The sequence below is a fragment of the Leuciscus leuciscus genome (genome assembly GCF_965113295.1).
Source record: "Leuciscus leuciscus genome assembly, chromosome: 1".
NCBI lineage: Eukaryota > Metazoa > Chordata > Actinopteri > Cypriniformes > Leuciscidae > Leuciscus > Leuciscus leuciscus.
Genome location: NC_138725.1, coordinates 83,943,300 through 83,968,633, shown reverse-complemented (window position 1 = coordinate 83,968,633; position 25,334 = coordinate 83,943,300). Strand labels below are relative to the sequence as shown.

At 45.2% G+C, this 25,334-nt stretch overlaps 1 protein-coding gene across 1 annotated transcript; it reads right to left on the bottom strand.

Annotated features, from left to right (window-relative positions):
* Window positions 1-280: 280 nt before the first annotated feature.
* Window positions 281-1,291, bottom strand: LOC309508889 (trace amine-associated receptor 13c-like; the record flags this gene model as incomplete). Its single annotated transcript, XM_082183412.1, has 1 exon — window positions 281-1,291. One exon carries the CDS (start codon window positions 1,289-1,291, stop codon window positions 281-283), a length of 1,011 nt encoding a protein of 336 aa, XP_082039538.1.
* Between the last annotated feature and the right edge of the window lie 24,043 nt (window positions 1,292-25,334).

The following is a 25,334-nucleotide window of genomic DNA, read 5'->3' as shown; positions in this document are numbered from 1 at the left end:
GTCATTATGTTTTTGATAACACAGATGCAACATGACTGAAGAAAGTGATTAAGCATAAAGCACATAATATCTACATTTACAATTTAGTTTATTTAATGAGCTAATTTAATACAATTTATGAACTAATTTCAGTTTAATTAATTGTTCAAATTGAACATCAAAAGCAGAAAACATACTCTCTGAAATAAAACAAAGATACATGTAGTGTAAATTACAAATATATATCCTACAAAGATAATCATATCCTTTATGAGTGACAGCTTTACCAGTTTTATTGCAACTAATGCTCTGTAAAAATATCGACCAGAGAGGATCCTGGCTGAAATATTTTCAGAGTTAAGATTTGTTTAACTGTCTTTTTAAACCAGGGATAAAATATAGCATATACCAGAGGATCCAGAGATGGGTTTATGTTCCACATCCATGTTAAAATAATTCTGGCTAAGGCAGAGTTTATCAATATATAACAGGTATAGTATGGAACATAGCCAATCATATAAACCATCACAATGATTCCTAATATCAGAGCAGCTTTACTCTCAGATTTCCTCTTCAATGAACCTTCTGTTACACATTTACCACCCTTCATCAGAGAGTTTATAACTTTCACATGCTGATGTACTACATAGAAAATCCTCATATATAAAGTTAGGGATATGATACATGGAAAAATAAAAGTAATTAAGGCATCAGCGATAAAAAAGGGAAGTCCCCCACTAATAGCACAATCTCCATAACACACCTCAACTGTGGATGAATTAATGTTAAAATATTTATACACAATTATCATTGCAAGAGCATAAGAAAATGAAAAAACCCAGCTCAGACAGATGCTTATTACAGTTTTAGTTGTGGTTATTTTCTGTGAGTAATGTAAAGGGTAACACACAGCCACATAACGATCAACAGCAATTAAAACTAAACTACTGAGAGATGCTGTGGAGAGCAATGTAAAGGCTAAAAGATACAGACTACACAAAGTTTTTCCAAAGTACCAACAATTAGCCTCAATCGTTGTGATGGCCTCTACGGGTATCACAAAAAGTCCAAAAAGCATGTCGGCCACAGCCAGAGAGAGAATAATCAGGTTTGTTGGAGTGTGAAGCTTCTTGAAGTGAGAGATAGAGATGATCACCACCAGGTTCAGAAACACAGTCCATGCTGACAGCAATGAAAAAAACACACACATAAAAATGTATTCATGTCTAGAGAATTCAAAGCTCTTGATACATGATGAGTTGATGTCAGGAAAGCAGTATTGAGTCTCATGATCCTCTGTCTCATTAGCCATGAGTGAGTCTCCTCATGTTAGGAGTTTGTTCTGCTCTCTTTCTTGTCATATAATTTATACAGTGTCTGGATCAGATGGCCCACCCATCTACTGCCCACTGATGATGTAACATTCAAACATTTTTATTTATTTATTAATTATTTCTTATTTTAAATCTTTTTCTTGTTGAACATTAGCTTTGAAATGCAATTCATTTCTTCAGTCCAGATTAGAATTTTCTTACACTGTGTTCAAAAGGTAATGGATTATTATTATTATTAATTAATTTTTTTGCTTCATTTCTTCGCTGTTTTGGTATTGTTTAGTATTTCCACATGAAAGCAAAGCACAGGTGGAACTGAACTGAACACCGGTGTGGTGGTTTCTGCTTTAATCAGTAATCAGCCACTGTAGATCACCCTTCCTTTGAGCGGCTCCTGGAACTCATCGAGGGGTTCCTTGGTGTGGTTAAGATGATTTCTGTGAATTAGGAATGGGGTCCATAAATAGAGGGGTTATGTCATCCATTGGAACTCAAGAATGCTTGAGCTGTCCATAATCCTCCCAGTTTACCCTGTAAATTAACTATTGCAATGTAGTAGGTGGGCAATAACTGTCCCGTATACAGAACACATTATCAAAAATGGTGAAATAATCTTTATACTGAACAGTGAAAAAGCTATTGAATTGAACATATGTGTAATAAAAGGTTTCAGCACCCAATGACATCCATTATATGGACAAAAATATATATGTTTTTTTCTGCTCGTGCCATCTAAGGTTCATTGTGTCAACTTTGACCATTGGGTGGCGCATATCCCTTTTGTTGTTACACAGCAGAAAAAGGAAGGAAACGGTAGGAAGCAGTGCTGGTAGAATGCATGTAGTGAAGTTGTGACTTAGGATTGGTCACTTGACTGTTTCTTTGGTCAAACATGCAATGGCAAGTTTCTCATTTACTCCTGATAATAAGTCACCTGAGGTTACTCATATCTCTTAAACGTTTAAAATGGAGTTTAGGGAGATGTATGTAACCACAATCATTAGATTTGAATAGCTCTTAAAGCCTTATCTCTTGTCAAAAGGCTCAACGCGACCGCAGACTTTGATGAACATTGCTGGCAGCAGCGACGTACTGTTCTTATCAATGACAGCATAACCTCGTATCTCCCTGCTCCCAAGTCATAAATCTCGTATCTCCGATTAAACATGATTTGGGGGAAATGTTGTGTTAATGTTGGTATACAACAGTATATGAAAGCAATATAAGGTATAATACCAACTTTAACAAAACAATGTTTAATAACTAAAAATAAAATGCTGGTTTTTTAAATTTCCTATTAAATAATTTCCTAAATAATGGTTTTGGAGATACGAGGATTCCGCCCGACAACGACGATATGCAGCCTAATAATCATTTAACTGATTTGAGTAATAGGAATGTATAATGCTCTATGTGTATGCCAGGTTAAAGAGTGTCATAATACACAAAGCGGAAGCAAGGATGCAAGTAAACTCTTTATTTGGTGGGTCAAAAGACACAAACTAAGTTCAGAAACTCGGGTGGGCTAGTGGCGCAGGGACAAGATGGTCAGCGTGCTGGTGAAGAGTGGTGACGGTGAATCCAGTGCAGGTGAACATCCAGACGAGACGAAAACCACGAAGACACTGAACAGGAACTCGAACCAGGAACAGGACTGCAGACGGGCACACACACTGAGGACACCAAACAACGATCTGACAAAAGAAGGAGAGTGCGATGAGAACTTATAGGTGAGTGAATTGGCAGCAGCTGGTGCGGGGAATGAGATCAGCTGGCGCGCTGATCAGCTGGAACGAGCGGTAACGCCCACTCACACACACCCAGAACAACAAATACACGAGACACGAAGAAAACAGTGAATTCATGAACCGTGACAGTACCCCCATCCTAGGAACGCCTCCTGGCGTCCCCAGACTCCCTTACCTGTCGATTGTAATCATCAATAAGGGAGTGATCCAGGATGTCTCTAGCAGGCACCCAAGTTCTCTCCTCCGGACCGTAACCTTCCCAGTCCACCAAGTACTGGAACCCGCGTCCCCTCCGCCTTGAGTCCAGAATACGATTAACCGAATATGTAGGTTCCCCTTCTACGAGTTGCGGCGGAGGGGGGAACTGGGACAGGCGGATTAATACAAGAACGAAACACGGGTTTTATTTTGGAAACATGGAAGGCGGGATGAATCCTCCTGTACACTGGAGGGAGTTTGAGGCGGACTGCCACCGGGCTAATGATCTTGGTGACAGTGAACGGGCCGATAAATTTGGGAGCAAGTTTATTAGAGACGGAACGGAGAGGAATGTTCTTGGTAGAAAGCCACACTTTTTGACCAACGACGTATACGGGAGGCCTAGACCGGTGGCGATCGGCTTTGGCCTTGGTGCGCGCTCCCACTTGGAGTAGAGTCTCGCGGGCTCTAGTCCAAGTGCGATGACACCTCTGGACGAAAGCGTGAGCGGAGGGGACCGCGACGTCGGATTCCAGACTAGGAAAAATTGGTGGCTGGTAACCTAGACTACACTCAAACGGAGATAGGCACGTAGATGACACTGGTAACGAATTGTGGGCGTACTTCACCATTGACAGTTTTTGGCTCCATGAGGAAGGATTCTTGGAGACCAGACATTGCAACGTTCTCTCCAAATCCTGGTTGGCTCTCTCAGTTTGGCCATTGCTCTGGGGATGAAACCCTGAGGACAGACTAACAGTCGCACCCAGTAATCTACAAAACTCTTGCCAAAATTTGGACACGAATTGGGGTCCTCTGTCGGAAACCACGTCTGTCGGGAGGCCATGTAACCGAAAGACGTGGTTAATGACTGTTAACGCTGTCTCCTTGGCTGAGGCTAATTTGGGCAAGGGAATGAAGTGGACCGCCTTCGAGAACCGGTCCACCACGGTCAAAACTACTGTGTTACCCTGAGAGGGTGGGAGGGCGGTGACAAAATCTAGTGCGATATGGGACCAGGGTCTCGAAGGGATCGGCAGCGGTTGAAGGAGATCATCTGGGGGTCGATTGGAAATTGGTACCCTAACCCTAACCCTAACCCTAACCCAAGCCAAAACAAAACTGTGAACGTCGCGAGCCATACGTGGCCACCAAAATCGTTGCTTGACTAAAGATGTAGTGCGACTGACTCCTGGATGACAAGCCACATTGGAACAATGCCTCCACTGAATAACGTCGGACCGTAATCCCTCTGGCATAAATAAACGGTTCGGTGGACAACCGACCGGAGGCGTTACCCCTTGTAAGGCCGTCTTGACCTTCGATTCGACCTCCCATGTGAGTGTGGAGATAATTAGGGTCTCTGGAAAAATGCACTCAGGAGTAGACGGGCGATCGGAGCGGTCAAAAATGCGTGAAAAAGAATCGGGCTTGATGTTTTTGGAACCCGGGCGGTACGAGAGAGTAAAGTCAACACGTCCGAAAAAAAGTGCCCACCGAGCCTGCCTGGAGTTCAATCTTTTAGCGGTTCTAATGTATTCCAGGTTCTTATGATCGGTCCAAACGATAAAAGGTACCCCCGACCCTTCTAACCAGTGACGCCATTCTTCCAATGCTAACTTGACTGCCAACAACTCTCTGTTACCAATATCATAATTACGTTCGGCAGGGGACAAACGGTGAGACAAAAACGCACACGGATGCATTCTGTCGTCTGCAGGAGAACGTTGGAATAGCACTGCACCTACCCCCACCCCTGACACATCGACCTCCACCACGAACTGACGTGATGGATCAGGGGTAACTAAGATGTACGTTGCCAGATACGATGAGTGTGATGGGTCCAGTGGTGAATGAAATGGTGGGAAGAGCTTGGCCGTTGAGAGCGTGAACTGCGATGGTACGGGTGAGGGGTAGAAGGGGAGCCTGAATCTTGAGTGCAAATGTGTAGTCCATGAAGTTGCCTTCTGCCCCGGAGTCCAGTAGTGCTCGACAGTCTGCTGACCATCTTAGTCTTACCGGGAGGAGCGTAGATGTTGATGAGGTCTTCTCAGCGGAGATCCCACCCGACAGTAGCCTCAGATTTACTGCCGGGCTTGCCCTTTTACCGGGCAGTTATAAGCAAAATGTCCTGCTGCACCACAGTAAAGGCAAAGGCCCTGGGATCTCCGCCTTTCCTTCTCCTCCCAGGAAAGCCGAGCTCGCCCGAACTGCATGGGCTCGTGATCGTAGACGGGGCTGACCGCGTCCCTGCCGCTGGCTCGCAAAGTCTCAGCCGCTCCAGAAACACGAGCAGGTAACATCCGACGTTCGACTTGGGAGAGTCGGGAATCCACACGAAGCGCCAGTTCGATCAACTCATTGAGTGTAGTGGGTAAGTCCAGAGCATAAATCTCCCTCTGGACGCGGTCAGCCAGCCCATGCAGGAACATATCCCACTGCGCCTCCTCGTTCCACTGACACTCTGCCGCCAAAGTCCGGAACTCGATAGAGTAATCAGATTCAGATCTTTCGCCTTGCTTGAGGTCCACGAGAATCCGTGCTGCTTCTCTTCCCACGACCGCGCGGTCGAATACTCTCTTCATTTCGGCGGAGAGTGTCTGGAACGAGGCGCAGCATAGATCTTGGTTCTCCCACACCGCTGTCCCCCATAGCGCTGCCCTCCCAGTCAGTAGCGTGAGCACAAACGCCACCTTGCTCCGTTCACTGGCAAAGGTCCTAGGCTGCAGAGAAAAATGCATCGAACAGCGTGTTAGGAGTGCTCTGCAATAGTTTGGCTCACCGTTGTACGGCTCGGGAACAGGTAGGCGGGGCTCTGACTGGGAGACGCTCTCTGGTGGTACGGGGGGAGCGGGCGGTGTGGGTGGCGCAGTGGGAACTCGCAGATGTTGTAATTGCTGGGTGAGCTCGGACACCTGCGCCACAAGAGCTTGAATAGCCCGACCCGACTCATTCATGTTCCTCTCCTGGGTATCCATCCGTGAAATGCTGGACTTGATGAATTCTTCCAGAGGAGAAGAGGGTCCGCTTGCTGCTTCCATCGCTTGGTCAGATCGTTCTGTCATAATACACAAAGCGGAAGCAAGGATGCAAGGAAACTCTTTATTTGGTGGGTCAAAAGACACAAACTCAGAAACTCGGGTGGGCTAGTGGCGCAGGGACAAGATGGTCAGCGTGCTGGTGAAGAGTGGTGACGGTGAATCCAGTGCAGGTGAACATCCAGACGAGATGAAAACCACGAAGACACTGAACAGGAACTCGAACCAGGAACAGGACAGCAGACGGGCACACGAAGAACACACACTGAGGACACCAAACAACAATCTGACAAAAGAAGGAGAGTGCGATGAGTACTTATAGGTGAGTGAATTGGCAGCAGCTGGTGCGGGGAATGAGATCAGCTGGCGCGCTGATCAGCTGGAACGAGCAGTAACGCCCACTCACACACACCCACACACACAGAACAACAAATACACGAGACACGAAGAAAACAGTGAATTCATGAACCGTGACAGTGAGATGTGTTTTTAGTCTAGATTTAAACTGACAGAGAGTTTCAGCTTCCCGGACAATGTTAGGAAGACCGTTCCAGAGTTTAGGTGCTAAATAAAAAAAGGATCTACCGTTTTTGATATTCTAGGTATTATCAACTGGCCATAACTAGCTCATGTACTGGGGCTCTAAACCATTTAGTGCTTTGTAAGTAATCAGCAATATTAAAAAATGTATACGATGTTTAACCCTCTGAGGTCGACAAACGCGCCAGCGCGTTTTGCTGGATTTTCTTCACATAGTAGTACAATAAACTTAAATTTCTCCATCATTTACGGTCATACAGAAAAAAGAAATATGAAAAAAGAATCTGTGATATTTCTACTTTTGTATGTGTCCACTTACAATCGAATCAAAACATTGTGCTTTTGTAAAATAAAGAAAATAAACAGGGTGTGCTTTCTGCCTCTCCGTCGCGATGAACTTTTTTTTCTTGAGCACATCTATAAACTGAAACAAAACTCAGCGAATACTTGTCACACATTTATGAGCCATATACCTTTATAAACATTTAAGTGTGTACTTTTAAATGATTGGATTCAAACTGAAAACAAATATTCTCTGTTTAAGTAATTTGTATATTGTAAAAATACAGCAGCTGCACACTCAAACACTGTGCAAAATCAATTTATTAGACAGCTTTCGGTCTTGCGACCTTCTTCAGGCATACAAAACAGAGTGAATGTGGCCATACAAAAGGGCTCTTGCCAATCACCTCTCCTGATTGCATAATGCCAGACACCTGTGTTAACATGGCTAAGGCTACAGGGATAGGGAACATGGGAAATGTAGTTCAACATAGCCTATATCAAGTATAGCCTTAGGCACAGGGTCTACTGAAAACAAAAAACATAAATTACATCAAAACTTCAAATTGATAAATACATTACAAGATTATATTGCATCAACACAAATAGGAAGAAACCACTATTCTATGCAAATATCAGGATATGACCATCATAGAGCATAGAATAGTCTATAGTGATGAGATTAAAGAAACACACTCATATCAAACTCCTCATTGAGACCCAGTGGTTGTAGAGCTTCTAACATATAGATCCAATACAGCTCTCTCTGACATAGTCGCCTGTCAACATCACCCCCTCTCTGAGAAGTAACCTGTTCTATTCCCTGAAACCTGAGGGAGGATAGAGGATGCGAGTGGTTATTAAAGTGGCGGGCAACAGGGTAATTCATATCATTTCGTCTCATTGAACTTTTGTGTTCGCTAATTCTTTGCTTCAGAGGGCGAGTAGTTTTACCAATATAGACCATATCACACGTGCATTTAAGCATATATACAACATTTTTAGTGTTGCATGTGATAACCCCTCTTACTGGAAAAAAGTTCCCTGTTCTAGGATGTGTGAAAGTGTTTGTTTTCCACGTATTGTGGCACTGAGCACAGTTACCACAGGGGTAATTTCCATGTTTGATAGGGGCTAAAAGTGTCTGTCTGGGACTTGGTAATATATTGTCTCTAACCAATTTATTTCGTAGGTTTGGCCCTCTTTTGTAAACAAAAAGGGGTGGATCTTTGAAATGTTGGATGAGAGCTGGGTCTGAGGTCAAAATGTGCCAAAATTTGAGGATGGTACTCTTAAACATGTGAGCCTGAGGGGTATAGGTGGTAATACAGGTTACTGAAAAATTGTTTTCTTCCTGGATACTCTTTGTCAATAAGATCTGTCTTGGTTTCGACAGGGCAGCCTGATGGGCGTCCTCAACACACTGAGCAGAATAACCCCTTTCTAGAAACCTTTGTTTCATTTCCAAAGACTTTTCTATGTAATCTTCATCAGAATGGCATATGCGCCTCAGTCTATAAAACTGACTCTTAGGTAAGCCATTTTTCAAGGCTTTAGGATGGGCACTACTTGCCAAAAGGAAGGTGTTACGGTCAGTGGGTTTCCTATATAGTGTGGTAATGAGGCCTCCATCCTTTAACTCAATCCACATGTCAAGGAAAGATACACGTTGTAGATCATATTCAATTGAGAATTTTAAATCAGTATAGACACCATTCAGAAAAGACATAAACTCTGATGTAGGACTGATGTAAACATATTGTGTGGAATATTGTGAAAACTAATGGATACATTTAGATAAATATTAATACATTATAGCATATTATAATACAATATTTATAGAATATAGGCCTAATCAATATACAAGACTGAACCACATAGATGTGACATATAAAGGCTATCATGATCATTTTGCCAACAATGAACCATGGATTTGTTTAGTTTATAATACGTTTTATTTTTAACTTAAACAAATACAACTTATAACATTCAAAACTCATCGGCTTTAGACTGCATTTGAAGAAAAATAAACACAAAAGTTTTCTGTAGCCTTGTGCGAACTTATTCAATAGAATTAGACCAGTGCAAAAAATTATATTTTTAATTTAATTAGACAACATTTTAAGGAAGTGTAGTGCAAATATCTTACTTGCAAAACTTCCATTATAGTTAACTTTCTTTCCAGTGCAAAGCAATAATACATAACAAAACAGCTAATAAAGAAATTAAATTTTTCGCCGGCTACTCGGAGGTAGTCATTTTTACATTTCCCGCTGTTGTCACTTGTCGTCATCGTTGCTATGATACGTGACTCACAATGACTGAAACGACCAATTAAAAGGGCATTCTCTGATGATGTTCCAAGATGTTAAAAAAGCTACGCTGATCATAGACAAACAGGGGGATAAATTAGTATCTACCGCACCGTCGGTTTTTTTTTTTCTTCTTATCATAGCCTACAAATGTCTTCGTTTATAGTCTGACATATATTAGAAGCTATGTGTCTGTCATGGATTTGCACTGAATTGATTCTTAAAAATACGGAACAAAGTGCGTTCCGCATCAGTTCAATACGGAACAAGACTTTTATGTGTCAAATACGGGACGATTCCGTATTATACGGAATGGTTGGCAACCCTACATGCAAATCTCCACATGGAACGCGAAAGCGCTCATTACCTCAAAAACAAAGCACCAAAAAACTTCACAAGTCTCTGCTTTTCGGCGAGTTTGAAAGACGTGCCATGAGCTTACATTGGATTTACCTCAGAAGAAGAAGAACGCGATTTGAAGACAAGAAAGATGTTAGGTAAGAAATTCTTAATTATTAGTTCATGTTATTGTTGCATAAACTTCACATTGCAGTTGAACTGTTGCTAGATATATGGTGAATATTATAATATTTAGACCCGTGTTTACTGTTACTGTGTTTGTGGATATCTGCTCAAACGTAGATATATATAATATGGTAACCATTATGTTTCATATTTTGGAGCGAGCTCTGGTTTTGAATGTGTTGTGGGATGTGCCTCCAATGTGTTTAGTTTAGGACAGCTCAGTGTGTGTGTGTGTGAATGAGAGTGAGTGAGTGCGCGTGTCCGAGGCGCGCCCCTCCCCCTGTATGATCCCCGCGAAGCAGCGGATGAGAGAGAGATACGGTGACCGGTGCAGGTAGTTAACGTTAGCTGTGTGCAGTGTATTTCAGTGCAGCCAGCAAAATAAAGCTCCTAAACTCTTCGGCAAGACGGCCTCTTTGTTTTTATATGCCACCATCACACTAAACAGCGTGAAGTTTAGGGAGTTAACCCCGGGAGGTGAATTTCCGGCCCTGGAGAAGATGGATCTCCCCTGTGTCTCCCAACCACGGTTAGGAAACAGAAACAGGAAAGGTTAACACTGGCGACCACGAAGGGACATTCACGTTGTTAAAAGACGGGTGAGCATTGAAAATAAAAGGGCAATAAAAAGTAAAGCCCGCTATCCCTCCGATGTTTACGGACGAGAAACCAACTACTCAAACCCGTTTATGTCGCTAACCAATGTTGAGGACAACAGTCAAGGTACTGTGAAAGCTTATGAACGCAAGGCTGAGAGAAAACACGAACATTATAACCCATTCCTGTGTGATGAAAGTTGCACTAACACACTTGCTAATGGAGAAGATCTGTTTGCGCCGTTCAACAGCCCCGCCCATTTTTCGTCCACAAATCCCTTTTGCAGAGGCAACAGTCAAAGCCACAGCTCCGTGGAAAGGCCAGACATTCACATTTTCACATATCCCGCTCCTGACAGGCCATTTAAGGGGCACTATGAAGTCACAAATCCCTTTGCCAATGCTCACATGGGAAGTTTTGTACAAAGCACACCAGCTATATCCAAACCTGAGGCCAGTACGCTTCCCATGCCCTATTCTTTTATTAATCCCGACATGACTGTAAAACATGGACATTTCCCATTGCGCCAGCCCTGTCCCTCATCTCCAACACGTAAGAGCCGCTCTGCGTCCCGTCAGCCTCCTCTGTCGGACAGTGATGAGGACTATAACCCCAAAGAGAGAGTCCCCACTCTACGTCCCGGCCAGTACGACGGCAGCACACCGTGGAGAGAGTTTCTGCACAGGTTTGAGAGCTGTGCAGAGGCAAATCACTGGTCAGTCAAAACAATGGCCATTCAGCTGAAATTCTGCCTCACCGGAGCTGCAGGCGCAATCGTCCACAGAAACCCTCGTTCATCCAAATGGGACTACCGTCGCCTGCTGGAGGAACTCGAAACTGCCTATGGCCCTTCTTCAGATCATGCAGCGGCTGTAGCAGTAGAGCTGAGGCAAAGAGTGCGTAAACCTGGTGAGGCGCTTCATGTGTTCAGAGATGACATTTATGGAAAAGTAGCTATAGCTTATGGTGATTGGTCAGAGGCTGAGCAAGACGCTATAGCTGTTGAAGTTTTCACAAACGGCCTGGGTGACGCGGAGCTAGTTCAAAGGCTGCTAGAAAAACGTCCAGCTACACTAGCCAAAGCTTACGAGATAGCCCACCGTCATGACACTACCAAGAGAGCTGCTTCCTATGTCACCAGCATCATGCAGCCAGGGGCCCGCAGCCTCACTGAACGCAGGCCCCGGGCCGCAGTTGTCAGAGAAAGAGACAAAAATGAGACTGTGACTACCACTACCCCTGCAGTTAGCCTATCACCCAATCACTTTGTCCCACGTACATCTGCAAAAACACTAAAGCAGCACAAGAACTTTAAAAAGGGTGACATTCGCTGCTATAACTGTAATGGTTGGGGTCACAAACAGAGCCAGTGCTCATCCCCTCAAAGAAATACAAAGACTTTCCTTTCAAGCGCCGACAAAGAAAGCCCGCTGACCACTGTGTTCCACCTTAAAAGCCAGACTCGTGAAATGAATATCCACATGCGCATATCTGAGCTGGAGGTATGTGCCGTCCTGGACAGTGGAGCGCAGAGGAACGTGCTGCCCCTTCACCAATACAACGCCATTCACCAAGACGTGAGACCACCGCTTCAGTCATCCATCGTAGAGACTTTGCTCGGGGTGGGACCAGGAGACGTGCCAGTGCTTGGTGAGGCCAAGGTACCGGTCAGTATCAACAACCGTCAAGTTGAAGTGGACTTCCTTGTAGCGGACATAGAGGGCAATGAGGTGCTGCTTGGCCATCCGCCTTGATTTCGGTAAGCACCGCATAATTCTGTTTGGAGAAGAAGTGCCCTACTTTCACCCAGAAACTGTTCCAAAGTCACACGCTGTAAGAGTAGCCCGAACTGTTGTGGTTGAAGCGGGACAAGAGTACCTAGTCAAGGGCAACGTGCACTTTTGCAGAGAAGCTCAGGGAGACATGATGCTTAGCCCCACAAAAGGCTTCGTTGAAAAGCACAAAGTACTCATTGCCAGAGCCCTAGTCAACGCACAGCCCACCAACATCGTTCCATTACGCCTCTTTAACCCTGGCAACAAGGCTGTGACTATTAAAGAAGGTGCCATTGCAGGCCTCCTCCAGCCAGCTGAAGCTCTGCCCTCGTCCAGTGTCCCCACAGCGGCAGACTTTCCAGCCAGTCCCCCTGCAGTTCCAGAGCACCTCCAGGAGCTCTATGCCCAGAGTTCCACTGACTTTAATGACAATGAAAAACTGGAACTATCTAACCTGTTGTGTGCCTATGAAAGTGTCTTTTCCAGGGGACCTGGTGATCTGGGCCGGACCAGTCTTGTGCAGCATGACATCATAACCCGGCCGGGACCTCCAGTGAAGCAGCCTCCTCGTCGTATGGCTGGGGAAAAGCAGCGAAGCGCAGAACGGCAGATCAGTGAGGGCCTCCAGAGCGGCATCGCCACACGCAGCCACAGCAGTTGGGCCTCACCGATCGTAATGGTGCGTAAAAAGGATGGGACTTATCGCCTTTGTATAGACTACAGGGCACTCAATAACCACACCATCACCGACGCGTACCCGCTACCCCGCACCCAAGACACGCTGGACACTCTCGCCACCGCCAAATGGTTCAGCACTTTGGATCTTGCTTCAGGTTACTGGCAAGTTGAGCTAACACCAAGAGCCCGCCGCGCAGCCGCCTTTTGCACCCGTAATGGACTATTCGAATGGAACGTTATGCCGTTCGGCTTATGTAACGCCCCGGCGACGTTCCAACGCCTTATGGACCGCGTCCTTGCCGGCATGCAGTGGGAGACCTGCCTCGTCTACCTGGACGACATCATCGTGTTGGCCAAGGATGTACCCGAGATGCTGCAGCGACTGAGACAAGTGTTCCAGAGACTTAAACAGGCAAATCTCAAACTGAAACCAGCCAAATGCTGCCTGTTCCGCCGCCAAGTTGTCTATCTAGGTCATATTGTGTCCGAGCACGGTGTGGCCACTGACCCCAATAAAGTCAACAAAGTCCAAGCTTGGCCCACTCCCACATCAGTCCAAGAGGTCAGACGTTTCATTGGCCTCGCCTCCTACTATCGCAGGTTTGTGAAAGACTTTGCCTCCATTGCCGAACCGTTACATAACCTGACAAAGAAGAATACACACTTCCAGTGGCACGCTGAACACCAAGCAGCCTTCGACACGCTCAAGCACCACCTCACCACAGCCCCTGTCTTAGGCTATCCACTGGACCATGGTGAAATGATCCTGGACACCGATGCCAGCGACACAGGTGTCGGCGCTGTTCTGTCGCAAATGCAGGGTGGCACAGAACGTGTGTTGGCGTATGGTAGCCGCAAACTAGCCAAAGCTGAACAGAACTATTGCACTACGAGACGGGAGCTGCTAGCCATTGTCGATTTCACATCTCACTTTCGGCAATACCTACTTGGGAGGCCTTTCAAGGTACGAACCGACCACAGCAGCTTGCGCTGGCTCACGCGAATGAAAGAGCCGGAAGGTCAGTTAGCCCGGTGGCTTGAGAAGCTAGCGGAGTACGAGTTCGAAATCATCCATCGCCCAGGTCGCTTACACACTAATGCTGACAGTCTCTCCCGCAGGCCCTGCCGCCAGTCCTGTCCTTGTAATCTGCAGGACCCTTCCTCGCAGCCGAGAACCACAAGTCACCAAGCAATTCAGTGTGATTTGGACTCTGACACTAGCTCCCTATTGCTGAGTCCGGTGGGGGTAAGCGCTGTCAATGTTACCAACACAGACACTTTAAAACAAACAGAGATTATGTATGTGATAAACACAAACGAGACCAGACTGTTTCCTGGCTGGACTATGGAGGAGTTGCGCCAGGCTCAAGCTGCTGATACAGACATTGCACCAATCAGAGCTTGGTTAGAGGTCAGCAGTGAGCGGCCCCCGTGGGTCACAGTCTCCCCATGTAGCCCAGCCACCAAAACGTACTGGAGTCAATGGAGAAGACTGTACTTCAGAGATGGAGTTCTGGTCCGCCGCTTTTACTGTTTAGACGACACACAGTTCTATCCTCAAATTGTTCTTCCCCGCAAAATGCAACCCGATGTGATGCGCCAAATGCATGAAGGGCCAGTAGGTGGACATTTTGGTATTGAAAGGACTGTGGCCAGGCTTCAGACCAGATACTACTGGTACCACATGAGAGAAGATGTGGCCCTCTGGTGCCGGACTTGTACAAACTGCGCATGCAGAGCCAGACCCCACAAGACTCCACAAGCACCCATGGGAACTGTCAGAGTTGGAGCCCCCATGGAGCGCATTGCACTGGACATTATGGGCCCACTCAATGAGACAGAACGTAAAAACAGTTATATACTCGTGATACAGGAGTATTTCACAAAATGGGCTGAAGCATTCGCAATCCCCGACGAAAAGGCTGTGACAGTGGCAAACGTTGTTACAACTGAGTGGGTGTGTCGCTTTGGGATGCCTCACTCTCTGCACAGCGATCAAGGACGCAATTTTGAATCAGAGGTATTCCAAGAAATGTGCCGTATGTTTGGCATCGACAAAACCCACACTACACCATTCAGACCGCAGTCCGACGGCCAAGTGGAACGTTTCAACGCCACACTCCAAAAGATCCTGGCCTCCACTGCAGAACACTGTCACTGGGATTGGGACCTGATGATCCCATATGCAGTTATGGCCTACAGAGCGACCAAGCAACTTTATGATGTTCGGCCGTGAAATAAGTGAGCCAGTGGACCTTGTGGCTGGTTTGCCCCCGGACTCTGACCATGCATCTTCAGCCCCCGAGCATGTGCAACAAATGCGTGAGCGGTTGGAACTGGCTCACAACATCACCCGAGAAGCCCTCGGTGAGTCAGTCACGCGAGCAAAAAGACAATACGACAAAAACGCTTGCCACACACAGTACAAAGTCGGCGACGCGGTGTGGTATCAAAGGAACACGTCATGTCAAAAACAAAGTCAAAAAGTTCCTCCCCTCCTACGAAGGACCTTACTTTGTTATGGGACATTTAGACGATCTAGTCTACCGGATCCAAAAGGGCCCCAGAGCTAAGGTCAAAGTCGTCCACCATGATCAACTCAAATGCTACCGCAGCCGTGAGCCCCTGGACAACACCTGGGTCCTGGACCAATCCCAGAACTGGACGCCTTCTGAGGTCCTGCCACCAGCTGTGGACGGGCACCCAGCAGACCTGGAGGATCTCGGCCTGCTCGGCCTCTACTCTAATGCCTCGAGTGATGGCCCCAGCGACTCCCGGCCATCCACTCCACCTGCTACTAATTCTCACATGATCTGGTCTCTTCCATCCACTCCTTCCCATGTGATACTTGACCATGGTGGGGGTGTGGTGGGAGAGCCACACAACCAGTCTTCGCGTGAACCTCGGCCCCAACGTCAGCGCCGAGGACCACTCCGGTATGGGGACTGGGTCACTGAGTGAGTCACCTATGACAGTTCATATTTGCACTAGAGACTTTACAGTTTACGTTTTTGGACTCTAGTCTAGTTTGTTCTATACTTTTTCTACAAAAAAGCACTTTTTCACGTAAAAAAAAAAAAAAGAGAGAAAAAAAGCTGAAGAGCTTTCCAATGCTTTTACGTGCTTGCACTTTATTGCATCCAATGTATGTTTTGATTATTACCGGATTAGTCAGACAGTATTACCTCTGGTCACCGAAGAATAGGATTTAAAAGGTGATGTACTCTTATGTTTTATTAGGGACTATTGCATTTCTATTAAGTTTTCACTCCTGTGTTCACTGTTGAATGAGCTTTAGAACTTTTAGCACTGTTTAGGCACTTGTTAAATTAGAATAACCTACCTATTTGGATTTATACTATTTGGTACACAGCTATCTCTTCACATTTTAGGCCTACAGATAGAGAGTGTGTGCTAAGTACATTTAGATGGAATGGAATTAGTGTTAATTGCCAGTCCATGGTGGGGGTAGTGTTGTGGGATGTGCCTCCAATGTGTTTAGTTTAGGACAGCTCAGTGTGTGTGTGTGTGAATGAGAGTGAGTGAGTGCGCGTGTCCGAGGCGCGCCCCTCCCCCTGTATGATCCCCGCGAAGCAGCGGATGAGAGAGAGATACGGTGACCGGTGCAGGTAGTTAACGTTAGCTGTGTGCAGTGTATTTCAGTGCAGCCAGCAAAATAAAGCTCCTAAACTCTTCGGCAAGACGGCCTCTTTGTTTTTATATGCCACCATCACACTAAACAGCGTGAAGTTTAGGGAGTTAACCCCGGGAGGTGAATTTCCGGCCCTGGAGAAGATAAATAATAATAATAATAAGTTTATTTTATATAGCGCCTTTCTCAAACCCAAGGTCGCTTTACATTGTAGGAAGGCAAGGAAACACAACAACAACAACTAAAACAATACAACAAGACAAGTTATTTGTATTAAGCTATGAGTTGGGTGTGGAGAAGTGATCATTAAACAAAAAGGTCTTGAGATGTGCTTTAAAGAAGGGAAGAGATGGACAGTCACGAAGAGGTTGTGGGAGGCGGTTCCAGAGTTTGGGGGCCAAGGCACTGAAGGACCTGCCACCCAGAGTGCAGAGTCTGGAGCGGGGGATAGCCAAGAGATTTTGGTCAGAGGATCTGAGTGAGCGGGATGGAGTGTAAGGGGTCAGGAGGTCGCGGATGTAGGGGGGAGCAAGGTTGTGGAGTGCTTTGAAGGTGAGTAGTAACACTTTGTATTTGATCCGGGACGGAACCGGTAGCCAGTGGAGTTGGTGGAGAATAGGGGTGATGTGTGCTGATCGTCTGGTATGGGTGAGGAGCCTGGCTGCCGAGTTTTGAATATATTGAAGCCTTTTAAGTGATTTAGCAGGGAGACCAAGGAAAAGTGAGTTGCAGTAGTCTAGACGGGACATAATGAAGGAGTTAACCAAAATCTGAGCATCACTAACAGAGAGGAAGTGTTGGAGGCGAGCAATGTTGCGGAGGTGAAAGAAGGCAGTCTTAGTGAGTGATCTGATATGAGGATCAAAGCTAAGGGAGGAGTCAAGCAGAATGCCAAGGTTTTTAACAACAGGGGTAGAGTGAACAGGTGAACCATCAATGTTGAGAGTGAGGCTGGGAGATTTGGAGAGGATGCTTTTAGGGCCAATCAGGAGAATTTCGGTTTTATCTGTGTTAAGTTTGAGAAAATTGTTTTGCATCCATAATTTTAAGTCAGAAAGGCAGTCAGTGAGGGAGCATGGTGGTGGGTCAGAGGGAGAGGGAGTGGTAAGATAGAGTTGGATGTCATCTGCATAACAGTGGAAGTTAAGACCGTGGCTGCGTATGATCTGGCCAATAGGGAGGATGTATATGAGAAAGAGTAGGGGCCCAAGTACAGAACCCTGGGGAACACCACGAGTGACAGGGGACTTGGAAGACTGATGTGGACCCAGTGTTACAAACTGCTTTCTGTTGGAGAGGTAAGACTGAAACCAAGTGAGTGCTGTGCCAGAAACACCAATAGCAGACAGACGGGCGATTAGAACATTGTGGTTGATGGTATCGAAAGCAGCACTAAGGTCAAGGAGGATGAGAATGTTAAGTGAACCAGAGTCAGCAGACAGGAGGAGGTCATTAACTATGCGTAGAAGAGCAGTCTCTGTACTGTGACATGAACGGAAAAGCCTGATTGAAAAGACTCATACAGGTCATGGTGATTAAGAAAAGTGTGAAGTTGAGAGGCCACCACTCTTTCCATTACCTTGGCCAGAAAGGGGAGGTTGGAGATGGGGCGGTAGTTTAATAGTGATGTTGGGTCACAGTCCGGTTTTTTGAGAATGGGTGTGACTGCAGCAGTCTTGAGGGCAGCAGGCACAACACCAGAGTTCAGGCAGGTGTTTACAATCAGTGCAATGGGTTCAGATAAGGATGTGTTGCAGGCTTTAAGTAGAGGGGTGGGGGCAGGGTCAAGCTGGCACGATGAAGAGTTTGATTTATTAATAATGTCAGTGATAGTGAGGGAGTCTATAGCGGTGAAATGGGAGAGCTGAGGGCCCAGAGAAGGAGTAGACGAAGAGAGAGAAATAGCATTGGGGTTGAAGCAGTGGTAAATTTGACTAATTTTGTCATCAAAGAACTGTAAAAAGGCCTGGCACTGCTCAGGGGTCTTAGGACAGGCAGTGACAGGTGGTTTAAGGAGTTTGTCCACGGTCCTGAACAGGGTTTTAGGCCTGGACATGGAGGAGGTTATGAGTGATGAGTAATAGTTTGCACGGGCAGCATTGAGGGCGTCCCTATATGTCAGAGTATGTTCGGTGTAAAGCATGGAGTGAATTGTAAGGCCAGTTTTCTTATATAGCCGTTCAAGACGGCGGCCAGTGGCCTTAAGTTTCCTGAGCTCAGGGGTGAACCAGGGGCAAGTACGATTTGCTGGTACAAGCCTAGTCCTGACAGGGGCTAAGCTATCAAGCAGGCTGGTCAGGGTGCCATTGTACGTAGCAACTAAGTCATCCGCGGACGAGAGCTCGTCAAGGTCCAACAGTGGTGAGGCCTCTATAGAGGCAGCAAACATGCTGTGGTTTATTGGCCTGATGTTACGACATGTGATAGTTGTTTTTTCTGAGGAGGGAGGAGGAGTGATCATATGGAAACAGCATTCAATGAGCTTATGGTCAGAGACACCTGAGATGGAACCAGAGACAGAGATGTCATTTAGACCAGAAGAGCAGAGCAGATCCAGAGTGTGGCCGTGAGTGTGAGTAGGAAAGTCAACATGCTGTGTCAAACTAAAACAGTCCAATACAGAGTTAAACTCTGAGGTGTATGAACAATTTGTATCCACATGAATGTTAAAATCCCCTAACATAATCATAGCAGAACAAAGAGATGAAATAACAGTGAGAATTTCATTCAATTCAGACAGAAAATGTACAGATGGTTTAGGGGGGCGGTAGATTAGCAATAGTAGAAGGGGTATGGTAGAAACAACCTTCACAGCAATATATTCAAAGGAAGTCACTTCAAATGGCCTAAGTTCTTTAACCCTCTGGAGTCTGAGCGTTTTTTTGGGCCCTGGGGGTGTTCTGACATGCTCTGACATTTGTGCTTTTTTCAGTTGCTTATAAACATATTAATGGCAAAGGTGTAAATTCACTCTATATAGCACAAACAGGACTACAATAATATGTGAGCCACATGTATGTACATGTTTTCATTTTTGAGAGAATAATGTTTATGCGTGGTTATCGAAAAAACTAAAAATTAAAATTTTTGAAATAAGGCCACAAAACACATACTAAATATGTGGCAATAAGACTTTTGACTTATGGATGTCGTCGCCTATAGTTTTTTCTTCAAAATTATGTGAAAATAGTCTTGCTTTATCGTTCACATAAAACCATACATTGATTTAAATTGATGTAAAACAGGTTTTGCTTGGAAAGCCAATATGCGAGGGGGCGTGAACGAGGAGTGGTTTACACCTTAGAATACACCCACTCTGCATAATTAGCCATTCACTCAGGTGTGACACTGACTGAGCCACAATGCAAGGACAAAAGATATATTTAGAAGAAGACTTATATTGACCATTTAAGATTTTGCTTACATCTATCTTGTAAATATGTTTTGCTATTTTATTAAAACGGTTACAATTACAACAATAATTACAATTTCAACAATATTTCAAGTGTACTCTTTCTTTGTAAAAAAAAATGATTATAGGCCCTACATTTTATCTATGTATTCATTAGTTTGAATATAACCAACATTGGAACAGCTAACATCTTAGTTGATGACTTTATTTTTGACAAAAATAGTATTTTATATATAGAAATGGCTAAACAAAAGCTTATTTGATGTGGCAGTATATTCTACAGTAAAAACTGTACCCAAATCTGGTCAACAAAATGTTGTCTTTCATATTTCGTCTGACTGTAACGTTGTTTTCATGAAATATTAGGGCATATTGTTAATTTGCAGTTTAATACGTTGCTTATACAAATAGCCTACATTTTATTTCAACATTCAGTCGATGTTTACTTATCTCAGTATAGCAATACAGTTTGCTAAAACATCATCATTCATTCACACACGCGATTTAAATTTAAACTGTCTTTGCCAGCTGTGGTAAACAGCGCGCATTCATGCCGTTTATTCATTCATAAACAGAAACCCACGTGAAGAAATTCACGTGAGAAGGAAAAAAACTTACTTGTATTCCTCAGCTCGCTCCTCGATATACCCGCACTTCTGAGGGACATTTTCCATTAGTATTATTCCTCACAGCGCTGCAAGACGGTGTAAACAATGATCTAAATAAACTTGTGTGTTTTCTCGAGCTGATGGGGGCGTTCACAGGATTGCCTCAGCCATTTGCGTTTGAATAGCGCGCGCTCTCCGTGGGCGGGGCCGATTATAACGTAATGAGATGAGCTCGACTGGAATCGCTCTCTTTTAATACAGATTTCACAAGATGAGAATAATTGTTTTTTTATATAAATTACTTAATTTAAAAGAAGAGAATTCAATCTTCATGCCTGTGTGTCTGTATGTCTGTTTGACTGAGTATTCGCTGAGTTATTTTTAATTTTCGGACGCGTTTCAGAATGGACTACACTGGCAGAGAGAAGGCAGAACTCGCTTCGTGTTTATTTTTCTTTATTTGGCAAAAAGCACAACACTTTGTTTTTATTGTGAGTATACACAAAAATAATACACATTTAACAGAATCGATTGATGTATGAAACTCCTATGGAAAATCAAAGTCAACAGAGTATTTATGAGTTTCTTTTACACTAATAAAAAAAAAGCGAGCTGGTATCGCCGGCGATACCGTAGACCTCAGGGGGTTAACAGTCAGATCAGAGCGGTACACTACAGCCAACCCACCCCCTCTCCCTACAGATCTGGGTTTGGATAAGTAGCAGTAGCCAGGGGGAGTCAGCATGTTTAAATTAATGTAGTCACCGGGTTTTTGCCAGGTCTCTGAGAGACAAAACAAGTCACATTTTTTGTCCACAATGATATCGTTTATTAGGGCCGTTTTGTTTGTGATTGAGCGCACATTTAGGTGGTCAATGTTAAAGTTCTGACATGATGACGAGGCAGGAGGAGGCAGCCTAGGAGGGTGACGAAGGTTGTCAAAGTTAATTCCCCTGTTCTTTGGCTGGTATCGTCGACAGCGGTCGGGCGTGTAAACAGTTGGAATTTGAGCATCATGTTCATAGATGAGAGTCGGTTCCCTTTTGAAGCGATGAGCGTAACGCGGACGACGAATAATTCCAAGCAAGCAGCAGTGTTTGTACAGCGTCGGGTCCAGGGGGGCGTGGCAGCGAAAAAGTTTGAGAGTAGCAGGGGTGTAAACAGGCTCCATTGCCAAGTTACAAAAAACACACATGCACAGCATAAAGCGAGCTGAGAGGACATTAGTCCAGCTGCCAGCGAGAAACATGGTATCGACACAGTAAAGTTGCCACAAGCAACACAGAAACACCACGCTAATGCTACATGTTAGCCAACCAGGCTCACAACACAACCCAGTCCGCAATGTTATCAGCGCAGTTTAGTACGCCAACCACAGAACAGACTGGGGACAACAACGAGGCAAGCGGGTAGAGACACACTTACCTCAGCGGTAGTCACTGTGAGGGGAGAGAGGAAGAAAGCTCATGCAGGGGAAAAGCAGGCGTGCCGGGCAGTGGCAAACAGAACTGGAGGAGCAAGTATGTAGCAGAGTTTGTAGCAAAGTTTGTAGCATTAATCCATGGATTGATACAACAGCAGCAAAGCAACAATGCTCCAGCGACAGAGCAGGATGATTCGGCAGACACCGGAAGGAGATGCGGTAATCCACTAGACTTCGGTGGTAAATGACATAGAGAAGGAATCCAGCGATAGCAGGGAAGGAGAGACTCCCGGAGAGCAGCGGCAGACACACACGCACAGCGTTCACTCAACCGGGATAAAACTGAAGATGGATCTCCCCTGTGTCTCCCAACCACGGTTAGGAAACAGAAACAGGAAAGGTTAACAAATGTATCATATTTGGAGCGTGATCGCGTTTGAAAAAGCAAAACGCACCAAACAAAGGCTTCATGTTTTTACTATTATCTCATTTCATATCATCATAATGAATGGAAACATTTGAAGTAACATATGATAATCAATATATTTTTCTCTAGCGTAGTTGTTACTGAAATCTTTTGGAAGATTTATATGCTGCTATAGGTTATTGTTATTGTTATTATTATTTTATGCAGCACTGTGCATAGCCTATGCTTACAAGGCACAACAAACCTGGTGTTCATTATATTATATACTGTTGGAAACATTTGTGTGTGTGTGTATTCTGTGAATTTTAAAAAGCAATTTTAACCAGAAAAATCTAAAATGTATTCCCAATAAATATTAGAACTATATTCCCTATAGTTTCTCTTGATATCAGTATGTTCACTTTTTTTTCCTTTCAGGGACCAGATACCACTGAGTCCTGCTGACTTCAACATTCACATGAGTCTCTGTATATGAACATGGTAAAGTGAAAATCAAACACCTTGGAAATGAAAGGTATGTACAATGTTTTTAGGAATGGCACAAAGGTCTCTGTCTTTGGATAATTGTTTTCAATAGTGTGCTTTTTTGTCATTTGTTGTGTATATTTGGGTTATGTTGTGTTGTAAATAAATCCAAACAATCAAAAAGCCATTCTTTTTTAAATCTCCTCATTCTTTGTGCAAGGTTTCTCAGAATGATAGGGCCTGATAGCTCCTAAAATAGGGCCATTAGGGAGTGTCTTTGTCTTTCTCAGGTGTGAAAAGCTTACATATTAATGAGGTGATCACGCCCCTCCTGCATAAAGCTTTCTTACACAAAACACGTCTTAGAAATTTTAAATCAATATATTGTCTTCTCTGAATGAGCAGTCAGGATGATTTTCACATAGTTTTGTAGCAAATATTCTAGGCTACGAAGTCTTGTGAAGAAATAATCAGTAGGGGTTTCATGACCTTATTTCAGTGACAATTTTTTTTTGTATTTTCACAAACCACGCATAAATGTCATTATCTCAAAACTACAAACTTTTACATACATGCTGCTGATATATTATTGTAGCAGAGTTTGTGCTGAATACAGTGTAATCAGACTTTAGCCATGAAAATGTCACAACTAACAGAAATAAGCACAAATGTCAGAGCATGTCAGAACACCTCCAGGACCCTGAAAACACCTCAGACCCGAGAGGGTTAATAGAGAGCCAATGCAGTGTTAATATGGTCATACTTCCTGGTTCTGGTAAGAACCTCTCTGTTAGGTATGTAACCCTCATTCCCTGAAGGAGGGAACAGAGACGTAGTTGGACGTACCGTACTGATTGGTATCACGCTTAGGGAGCCTGTCATCTTCGAGTATTGATAAAACGAGCCAATGCACATTGGCGTGCGAGATTTGCATCTCACACTCTGACCTGCGGCGCGGGTATAAATATGAAGTGGATGCACGCACCATTTGTTTTTCGCTGAGGAGCTGAGCGGAGCCCGGAGTCAGCGGTAGTCCAGCTAAAGTGGCGATGGGACTACGTCTCCGTTCCCTCCTTCAGGGACCGAGGGTTACATTCCCTTTCAGTTCGGTCACGTTCAATGTAGTTGGATGTAGCGTACTGATTGGAATCCCAATTAAAATGCCAGCTAGTGCTGCCACCTTTCAGTGCCTAGACAAAAGCATCCTGAGCATCCAATCCGCATTATTGAGGCGGAGATGGGAGAGGGCTCAGGCCAGGGAAGTCAATGCTGTTCCGCAAGACCCACTCAGTCAGACTTGGATAATACTGGGAAAGCGTGCCATTTCGGTGGAAAGGGAGACGCTGCGGAAGCCACACCCTGCCCGTGGGGAGGTAACATGTGGACGTACACATATGGACTGGGCGTTACCGGGCAGTACAACATATGAAATGTCACTGAGGTGGCTCCAGCCTATAACAGGGGGGAAACTGGTCAGCGAAGGTGGAGTGGGCTCTGCCAAGGGAAGGCACAGGCTCGCCGCAGGGAGCCGTACCGTGGAAGAATACACATATGGGATCGCCGTAGGAATCACAACATATGGGACTCAGCCTAGCACAGGTTCCACCAGTGCATACGAGTGTTAGGCCTGGCATCGGATGCTCCGCCACATCCGTTGCCAAAGGGTGTGGAGGAACTCAACAGGGTTCGGTTAAAGAGGAGCGCTACTGGAGCAGGAATGGCCATATGAGGGGAATGGCGCAGCAAGCCAACACTTCAAGCAGGGCTTACAGTGTTGACTGGCTTCTATGCGAAGAGAGCACACGGGAAGCTACCGGCTTGACACGTAGGCTATAGAATCTAGCGAAAGTGTTTGGTGCCGCCCTGCAGCTCTACAAATATCTCTCAGCGAGGCACCTGGTGCCAGCGCCCAGGAAGAAGCTAAACTCCGAGCGTTATTGGACCGCACTCAGCTGCCGGCTGGCGATACAAGAGGGGGCTGAGGATGGCAAGGCTTTACGGGGTCGCACACCGCTGGTCTGGCCATCCTGGGACCCAGGAACAGAGGAATTTTTTCTTTCTTTGACAATTTGGGTCAAAGAAATAACAAATACCAATGGCGGAACACAAACAGAAACAAAACAAAGATTCTCTGCCCGGCCCAGCCCATTCTCTGGGGGAGGGAGTGGTGCAGTGGCCATCTCCCAAAGAGCTCATTCCTCCATTCCTGAGTGACCCGTCTCAGGGACGCTTGTCCTTGCGCTTGCCACCTGGCTTGGCAGCGCCTGAAACGGGCCGGGCGGCCTGCCTGCGGCCGGCTCCATATTGAGGCCTAGGTAAAGGCTGCTACGGTGGCGGCGAT